This window comes from Sinocyclocheilus rhinocerous, unplaced genomic scaffold (genome assembly GCF_001515625.1).
Source record: "Sinocyclocheilus rhinocerous isolate Xijiao unplaced genomic scaffold, SAMN03320098_v1.1 scaffold493, whole genome shotgun sequence".
Classification (NCBI taxonomy): Eukaryota; Metazoa; Chordata; class Actinopteri; order Cypriniformes; family Cyprinidae; genus Sinocyclocheilus; species Sinocyclocheilus rhinocerous.
This window is the reverse complement of record NW_015626376.1, coordinates 109,332-119,699: the sequence shown is the minus strand read 5'-3', so window position 1 is coordinate 119,699 and position 10,368 is coordinate 109,332. Positions and strand designations below refer to the sequence as shown.

Sequence of the window (10,368 nt, the reverse complement as noted above, 5' to 3'; positions counted from 1 at the left end):
AAATATTTAAAATGGAAAATAAAATAATAAAATATTTAAAATAAAAATACAATTTTAAAAATAAAATATTTTACAAATAAAAACAAGAAAACACTCAAAATTAATATTTTATTTGTTTACCTGCATGTAATTATTAACTGACCAGGGTTCATACGGTGCTGGAAATTCTTGAAGATGCTTGCATTTCCATATATTCAAGGTTTGAAAAGTGCTTGAATTTTTGCTAAAGTGCTTGAAACTGCTTGAAATTGTAATTGCACTGCTTTCATAATAATTCACTCTCGGACTAAACAGTGTGTGTTTTAGATAACAGGATAATATGGTTAGGATGCTTGGGCTTTATATAGCTTGGCTGTAATTACAGAATACTTACAATAGAATACAGAATAATCTGTTCAATTATGTTTACTGTATTATGTAATTAGTAATTAATATTGCATAATGTATATTAAAAAATATATCTGAGCAAAACTGTGCAGATATGCATATGCATCATCTGATTTAATGTGGAGAAGAATATGTATTTATGCTAATATGTAATTTAACACAACTGTTAGTTGCATGAAAATGCACTGCAAAAATGCTTGAATTTGACTTTGGCAAAGGTGTAAGTGAACCATGTATTATTTATGTGCAAGGCATATTATTTGTTGCATTTCTGTCAGTTGATTTATAGGTTTTTGTCCGTGAATTACTAAGAAGTGCATCTGGTTGGTGAATGGTGAATCACGCTTAAAACACCCATACACAAATATAATATATGTTCATATTTTTCCATATGAAAAATATTGTTAAAACATATGAATCCTTTTAGAAATTGGAATGATTTCATATCATAGCGTGCATAATTATTAGGCACGTTGATATTCTGATATTTTTTTTCCCAAATACATTTGACCAATTCCAAACCACATCAGTTTTAATAACTACTATTGATTTTGTATTTAATCATTTATGAGTGATATATAATTGTACATGAAGGCTGGAAGTGAAAAATGCCAACATGCATTGCAGAAAAAACATTTATTTCATAATCTGAGTTTCCCGCCACTTTCAATTGTTTTGCGTCAGTGACACTTTAGAATTTTGTGAATTTTTCGAATGAAAGATCAAAAAGATAAATGATGCAGATTTATTTTCACAGCCGCCTTTGCTCATATTTACCAAGGGTGCCAATATTACTGTATGTTGTTTTAATAAAGTTGCATGTATAAATAAAATATATATTGTTGGCATATATGGTTGCTGCATGCATATAATACCATATAAAGTAATCATCATTATATGTACATATATAAAATTCCCATATGCATGCATTATAAACTTATGTCTTTGTCTACCCAGAGAATGCATGCATGTATGTGAAAATTGGTCTTACAAGTAACATATAAGGCAATACCACTCAATATAGGGCTTTATATTGTATGTCATATATTACATTTCCATGTGAGTAATTACATAGTGACTAGTTTATTTTAGAAATGTGCATCTTATGTGTGTAGCAGAGGTGTTCGGGTTTTTATTACACGACTCTGTTCTCTTTCTATATCGTTCTCTTGTCTCTTTGAGTGATTGAGTACATCTGTAGCTCTTTTTGCATTCGTTTTTTTATCAGTATTTATGCATGTATCGGTCTGTCTGAATCTGTGTGAGCTTCATGCATTGTCTGTGAATAAGGGCTGTTATTATCCCATCAATCTCAGCCTTAAAATCACTGTCTGCCTTGATTATATTCATCATATATTCAACTAATCTGTCCGTGTGCATTACTAAAATGATTTTTTAAAATAGTGTTTTTGTCTCGTTTTGCTCTAAAAATATGTAAGCGTTTAAAACTAGATCAATTTACTTGAAAAACGGAGAAAAATATTTTCAAAAGACTTGTGTGTATATATTTTGCATGCACAAATCTGCTTTTTAAGTATGTATTTTGTTTGAAAGATGTTGAAAAGTGTTGGTGAATGTCTGTCTGCAGCCACTGGAGGTCAGTGTTGTTCCTCTAATGAGAAAATGTCGTGTGGTTTTGTGAGAAGTGCTTTAAAACAGACCTTTGGACATTAATTGTAACAAAACGCAAGAAGGTGTGTGTTTGCTGTGCATTAGACCCTGATCATATCATAACTGTGAGTTTGAGCTCTTCGTTGCTGTCAGATGAGCAGCAGATTGAGATTCAAAGAGTTTCTCATCTGTATAAGTGTTTTTGAGCCACTTCAAGAACAAAAAGACTCCAAATATCTAATAATAATAGTTTCTCTAATTGTGGATCAGATTTCTCAGCAGGCTTTTCCAGATGTGTGATTATTGGAGAGGAACTGATGGCGTGTTGTGTGTTATTTTGAGTGCTCAACCTGTTTTACTTTGTGATCTGATGTACTTCTGAGTGAAACTAGTTATTCAATAAGGGTGTATTCACACTACCCCTCACAGGAAACTGTGCATTTTTAGATTTTCAAAAAACTTTTGAAAACTCTGTGTGATTTATTAGCTTGTTTACCCGTGGGGACCTCAATTTAGGTCCCCACCGTGACATGAGTCCCCATGAGTCTGTGTGTATTCAGGTTTAAGTCCCCACCAGAATAGAAAAACAGGTACACTGTCTCACACACACACACACACACACACAAAAAATATATATATATCAACATTGTATTGTGAACTAGCAAGCAAGTGAACTAGCAGACTTTCCTGGTGTGAATATACCCTAAGAAAAAAAAGATTTTGTCTATTAGTAATTGATTGAGTTGTGAAAACTGGCCGTTTTAAATGGAGCCAGACATGAATGTGATTTTGCAAAAAAAATTATACTTTATTGGTCCATTGGTTGTTAACTTTTAACTTATACCCTGCATTATTAGGCCTAGGTGACGTCAGGAGAAAATGAAATTCATTTCAGAGCGTGTGTGTGTTTGTAAATAAAACGTAAAAAAAAATAAAACCTTACATTATTAACAAAATAAATACATTAAAAAATTTAAATAAAATAAAGATGTGTAAAAAAAAAAACGCATGTTAAAAATAAAACATAAAAATGTATAAAAAAAAAAAATACATAAAAATATATATATATATTAATAAAAATTAAAAATATGTAAATAAATGTGCAAAGGTGTAGAACAAAAATTAAAATAAGTAAAAATAAATAGAAATGTTGCATAAAAAAAAAATGTTAAAATGTAAAAAAAAATAATAATACAATATGCAGAAAAAAAAAAAAATCAAAATCAGTGTAAAATTGGCAGATTTAGCCAGTGTGTAATTTTCATTTGTAGTCCCAGGGCAAAATAAATAAATAAAATAAAAATATATAGATAAATAAATAAAAATATAAATAAATGAAATAAAATACATAAAAAAATAAAGTAAAATAAAACAAATACAAAATAAATTAAATAAATAAAAAAAACACTACATACTGTACATTTTTAACACAATATCCCTATAACTGTTCACAATTTTTCATTTGATAAACCAAATTTTTCTTTCGTTCTTTCTTTCGTTCTTTCTTCCTTCCTTCTTTCCTTCCAAAGACTTGTATCTTAATAGAAGAGTAAAATATTTTATGTTGGTTCTGAAGTTGTTTTGTGTTTTCAAATGTGCCTCATTGGAAGAGGTTTGGCCCCGTCTTTAACAGCACTTCAGCGACTGAATGATGCAAATTATTCAAGTGTGAGAAACGGAGACCTTCTCCACAGTAGAATGAAGTGAAAATCCATAATAAATCCATTATAAAAAGTTATAAACCAAACATCTATTAAACTACTAGAGCGTGATTTGAATGAAATATCAAGTATGATGCATGCACGAGTCTCTGTATATGGGTCAGTCGTGATGTTTCCTCACTGTAATGCTGAAGCGGATCGCCGGTGATTCTGAAACCTAAGCATGCTTTCCTTCCCCTCGAGAGCGAGATACGGCTCCGCTCCGTCTCCTCGTGACATCGGAGTCCTCTCTCTCCTGATGCTTTCGGTGACAGATCGCACAATTGTGGCCCTCATTTACAATAAAGGGCCTTCTGCTAATGGAGTAAAGCGATCCCGCGTCTGTCTCTCCCAATCAATGATGAATAGGGCTGATCCGCTCGTCCTCGCACAGATAATTGAATAATTAAAAAGCTGGAAGTCGTTTCTGTGCGGTCGGAGCTCCTCCTTCTTTAAATACTGGACTCTTCTGGAAATGTTCATTTCAAACCCATATCATATTTTTACCTTTTGCAATTTTCATATCTGCGTGCATTGTGTCTTTAAGATGCTTTTATGCTTATGTTCCAGAAATGCATGTTCAAACAAGCGTTTTGAGTTGCCTTTCCATCCTGCATTTGTGTCCTTTTAAGCATAAAAATTACCAAATAAAACAGTTTTATAATATAATCTCTGAAATCAAGTCTTAACATACACACACTTATACTTGAGGAGCAGATTTATCTTGTTTTAAAGAAGTTGCATATCATATTCAGGATTTATATCCCTTTTTTCACCTCGTATTTGTCACCATTTATGCTTAAAAGAAGATGCAATCAATAATCAATAAATAAAAATGAACACTTATGTAATACATTTCAGTGTATATTCTCTGAAAGCAATATTCTTTTTTAGGTGAACTGTTTCTTTAAGTCTCCTTTACGCTCAGGTTCCAGAATCACGTCAAACAGAGGTGTTTCAATCCTCTTTTAATCTGTATCTGTGACCATGAACCAAGGAACATGATCTTTATTTAATATCCTAATGATTTTTGGCATAAAAGAAAAATTGTATAATTTTGACTCATACAATGTATCATTGGCTATTGCTACAAATATACCCCAGCGACTTAACACTGCTTTTGTGCTGCAGCGTCACATTTGGTTGTGTTTCCTGTGATTAGCTTGCGCTTTATGCATGGCCTGCTGTTTTAATGATCCGGCTGCGATTATGGCCTAAATCCAATTTTCACCTACATTCAGATTTACGGAGTATCCCGTGCTCTTGCCCCCACATTTCATGGCCAAGTAGCCGGAGAACTAAAAGCAATTATGCAGCGCGTTTAGCCTATTTCCCGGCTTGTGATGGTCTCCAAATCAAATCTGTAGTTTTAAGGCCAGGTTCGCTCCGCTAAAGAGCCGGCGCTCTTAAATTGGGCCACTTGTCTCCTTGTCAGGTCTGAACTAGTGAACTGCGGGAGTCGAGCTCCATCTCCGTCCAGCTCTTTTAATGTCTCTGAGCTGAAGGCCAGCCTGTGGGAGTCGTTTTATTTAGCGTAACTTTAGATCGGCGCTTCTCACAGCTTTCAGGCCAAGCATTACCTTTGATCGCATCAGAACATCCAAGTGCCACAAAGTTGCCTGTAATATTTTCTGTATTCCTTTGTTGTTTTTGTCAGTCTTTGTGAGTGCAAGCAGGCGGGTCTCAGAAATGTCTTCCAGAATGTAGGCCTAGACGAACAGAATAACATCTTACCTTTTTGCATGGACCAAAACCATATCACACAGCTGTGTTATTGTAAAATAAATCAGAAATAATGAAAAAAATAAAATGTATGTATGAATAAAAAAATAAATAAAAAAATCTATGAACCACGTTTGCAATGTTTTGGCTCTGTAAGATAAAAAAAAAAAAAAATTAATTAGTTTTTGTCAGTCTTTGTGAGTGCAAGCAGGTCTCTCTCAGAAATGTCTTCCAGAATGTAGGCCTAGACGAACAGAATAACATCTTACCTTTTTGCATGGACCAAAACCATATCACACAGCTGTGTTATTGTAAAATAAATCAGAAATAATGAAAAAAATAAAATGTATGTATGAATAAATAAATAAATAAATAAATCTATGAACCACGTTTGCAATGTTTTGGCTCTGTAAGATTTAAAAAAAAATAAATTAATTAATAAAATTCATTAAACTAATAAATTAAATTTACAAAATTAAAGTCTCTTGTGCTTAACAATGCAGCACTTCACAAAAAATACAAATATTGTGAAATATTATTACAATTTAAAATAAATGTTTTCTCTGTGAATATTTTGTAAAATGTAGCTTATTTCTGTGATGCAAAGCTGAATTTTCACTATTTTTATCAGCATTTTTTTTGTGCTTTTTAGCTATTCTATAAATAATTGTTCTTTCGAATGGTAGTGTGTAATTTTAGTTATTTACATTTATATTTAATATCCAGGTGTTTTGTTTTGTTTTTTGCTTTGCTCTGCTTTGCTTTTTTTTGCCAGCAGAGGTATATTTAATTTAATCCTAATTTTGCGTGAAAGGCTTGTTCTTTGTTTTAATTGTACTGTATATTAAACATTTTTTTTTTTAGTTTTTAATATTTAATTTCCTTTTTCTCTCTCTCTTTCTCTCTCTCTCTCTCTCTCTCTCTCTCTCTCTCTATATATATATATATGTATGTATGTATATATATTTATGTGTATATGTGTATGCATATATATGTGTAATATAATATAATTTTCTTTCTTTTTCTTTTATATAACAAAGAGTGAAAAATTTAAGGGGGTCTGAATACTTTCCGTACCCACTGTATGTGTAATATAATATAATTTTCTTTATTTTTCTTTCATTCGATAGCTATAAATGAGAGACTCACTTGTCAGATGACAGCAGAAGTATGTTTAATTTAATCTTAATTTTGCATGAAAGGCTTGTTCTCTTCCTTTTGCCCGACACTTTCCTCGAAGTGCAGGATTTTAATTTTCCAGCAGCTCTGATATGCCAGAAACTATCAGCGTCTGTCTTTAGAGACGTGCACATGTGCCCCGATCACGCACGCGTCCATCTGATTAGCTTGAGTTTTAATTAGCCTAAATGTCTACTGTAAATGGAATTGTTGATGACCTAAAATAGATTAGAGAGCCCTCAATTTGCCTTTAATTACGTGTGCGCGGGATGTCGAATGTGCCGACAGCATCATTGGCAGATGATTAAATATCAAATATCACTTTATGGGTTTATTTGGCTTTTTGAAGTGGCATCTAAGGAATAATAAGGAGCAGTGCGGTGAAAAGTTTTGCGTTAAATTGAGGCAACGAGAGCGGAGGATGTAATGACTGCTGTCAATTACAGATGCTCGTCTTCTGACAGATTGAATGCGACGAGAGACGAGGGCAATATTGCTCTCTGGAAACGTGTCGTGAGAACATCCTGCAATTATGTTTAAATAGAAGCGACCTTCTGTAAAGAAAGAGTGCAGTCTGCATCCCGCTTAGCACCTGGATAAAACGGTACCTGGTTTTCTCATAAGAGGAACTGCATTACTCCTTATATAAATGGCCTTAAAGGAATAGTTCATTCAAAATGAAAATCAGCTGTGAATGTGCTCACCCTCAGGTTCATCCGAGATTAGGATGAGTTTGTTTCTTCATCAGATTTGGAGAAATGTAGCATTGCATCAGTGTCTCAGCAAAGGATGCTCTGCAGTGAATGGGTGCCGTCAGAATGAGAGTCCAAACAGCTGATAAAAACATCACAATAATCCACAAGTAATCCACAGCACTCCAGTCCATCAGTTAACATCTGGAGAAGACAAAAGCTGAAACAAATCCAGCATTAAGACGTTTTTAACATTACTCAAAAATACAGTAAAAATTTGAAATATTATGTGAATCTATGTGAATATCTGTTAAACTGTAATTTATTTAATGCGCAGCTGAATTTTCAGCATCATTACTCCAGTCTTCAGTGTCACATGATTTTCAGAAATCATTCTAATATGAAATCAGAAATCAGTCTTATTGAATCATAATTTTCAGAAACACAAAAAAGTAACTTTTGAGCCAGAAGTTTGTCCTGTTTTTCTGTTCTTGCTGACAGTTGCATGAATGGCTTCTTTAGATTTTAGGAAATGGGCAGGTTGTGTTTCCTCTCTGTGTTTATTTTGTGTGTGTGTGTGTGTGTGTGTGTGTTTGTGTGTGTGAGAGTGTGTGTGTGTGTGCGTGACAGAAAGCAGCGCTGCGGTTTCTAAATGTCACGTCTGTGTGTGATATGAGAGTCAGCGAGCCGTTCTTTAAGCTTCTTGTGTGGGATTACACCTTGAAAATCCCCGCTGGACAAAAAGAGGTGTGTGTAAAGGTCCCGGCGTATCGTGTGTGTGTGAGGATGGGCTCTTTGCCTTTAGGATCTGGTCTCAGCAGAACGTCATTCTCACATCGCTTTGATGAGCTCTTGACTAAAGCAAGATGAGCCTGTCTGCATGCTTTCACTCTCTAGATATCCGTCAGACATCTTAATTGAAATATATGAGTGCATGTCGTGATTTCTTCACTTGTTTTGAACGTGAGAATGGGGCGATCGCAATTTACATTCATAGTTTCCTTTGCAGCTGCTTTCTTACCGAAGCAGTTTACTTACAAGGGCATTTAAAGCAGTGTTATTATTGTTAACTAAAACCGTAATAAATTCTAATAAATTAATTACTTGAAATAAAATAAACATTAACTGATATAAAAATATTTGAAATGTAAAAAAGATTAAACTAAACAAAAATGAAAAGTGTTTTCTTGGCAGCTAACCAAGAAGTGGTTAAGTTGAAGTGCTAAAATAACTATACCTTAACTTCAACCCAAAACTATATAGATTTAAAAATAAAACACAACAAAAACATTTTAACAAATTAAAATGAAAACAGAAAATATGAAATCTAATTTAATATATTAACAATGTCGATGATACTAAAATAATACAGATTTTAGGCGGTCAGTAGGTGTGGATAACTTTATTCATATTTATTTATTTAGTAGCGGTTTAAACATATTTTACTGTATTTTTATTTTGTATTTTGTAAAGGTGCATCTTATATTTGAATGTCTCAGGGTTATTATAGTTATATCAAATAAAACCATAAAAAGGCAACGTTTCACATTTTCTTTTAGTTTGACTTGATGTACTAAATGAACTAAAACGGAAATAAAATTAATTAAATAAAAATGTAACTATAATTATATTTAAAAACAACAAAAACTAATAAAATGACAAAAAACAACAAAATTACTAAAACTTAAAAGTTAGATGAAAGCGGAAAAGTCAAAATATAATAGTATCTCACTGATGCTAAAATAACACTGATCTTTCTAAATCGTAGAATAGTATTGCAATCGGATTAAAATGCTCACTAATGAATAGGGATGCACCGAAATGAAAATTCTTGGCCGAAGCCGAACAAAATGAAACTCACGTTTTTTCCCCCATTTTGCCAATTTTTTCACCATTGCATAAATTAAATAGCCAAAATGTGCTTTTTACTGTTTTGTCTTGCTTTTCAAAGAAAAAAAGCATTTACAAAACAACAATTTAAAAATAGTGGGATTGTGTGTGTTTGTGTGTGTGTGTGTGTGTGTGTGAGTGTGTGTGTGTGAGAGTGTGTGTTTGTGTGTGTGTGTGTGTGTGTGAGTGAGTGTGTGGCCGCTTTGATCATCACCGATCGATAGAGAGGGAAAAGCTTTTAACTTTCTGGTGGCATCGAGACCCTTTTTGGGGTTTTGATCACTTTTCAGGAGGAAGCGATCACGTTCATCGATGACGAGAGCATCACCTTTCGTGACTCGCCAGCGTGACAGAAAGCAGCGCTGCGGTTTCTAAATGTCACGTCTGTGTGTGATATGAGAGTCAGCGAGCTGTTCTTTAAGCTTCTTGTGTGGGATTACACCTTAAAAATCCCCGCTGGACAAAAAGGTATTACAAGAGGACAGATGTAATGGGATTTGTAAGGTTACAAGATTAATACAGGATAGCAGTAAAATATGTAGGGATGCACCGAAATGAAAATTCTTGGCCGAAGCCGAACAAAATGAAACTCACGTTTTTTCCCCCATTTTGCCAATTTTTTCACCATTGCATAAATTAAATAGCCAAAATGTGCTTTTTACTGTTTTGTCTTGCTTTTCAAAGAAAAAAAGCATTTACAAAACAACAATTTAAAAATATTTACTTGACACTGAACATTTTTTAGCATTCTAGCAGACATTATACCAATAAAACACAATTAATAAGTTAGTAAAATAATATTTTTGGCCATTTTTTAGACCCCCTTCTTGAATCAGGCATGCATTTTTGCCTTGTAAATAAATGCGGCCTTGCTGAGCAGAAGAGACTTCTTTTAAAACATTAGAAAATATTATAGATCCTAGTCTGAACACTGTGTAAATGTTACAATAAATGTGTTAATAGATTTTATTATTTACGTTTTTTATTTTATTTTACAGAGCAACAGTAAAATTACAATAATAACATTTATTAATGTTGACGGAGTTCTTGCTTTTTCTCAACTCAAACCCGCAGGAAGACCTCAGTGCTTCTTTTTGTTGACAAATGACTCATTACGAATTTGGGAAGACTTTTGTTGCACGTATCGCATTGTCACATGCCTTGTAAAAATTCATAAAAATGTTACT

At 33.2% G+C, this 10,368-nt stretch overlaps 1 protein-coding gene across 2 annotated transcripts in view; it reads left to right on the top strand.

Annotated features, from left to right (window-relative positions):
- fbxl17 (F-box and leucine-rich repeat protein 17) overlaps positions 1 to 10,368 on the top strand; it is a 104,688-nt gene that overhangs the window by 12,373 nt on the left and 81,947 nt on the right. Inside the window, exon 6 of one of the 2 annotated variants that reach the window (XM_016517690.1) lies at positions 666 to 903. The exons of the other annotated variant lie outside the window; for it this stretch is intronic. Coding sequence (XP_016373176.1) covers positions 666 to 698 — 33 coding nt within the window. The 3' untranslated portion in view covers positions 699 to 903. Of the gene's footprint in view, positions 1 to 665; positions 904 to 10,368 lie in introns of those variants that run through there. 2 annotated transcript variants of the gene reach the window in all.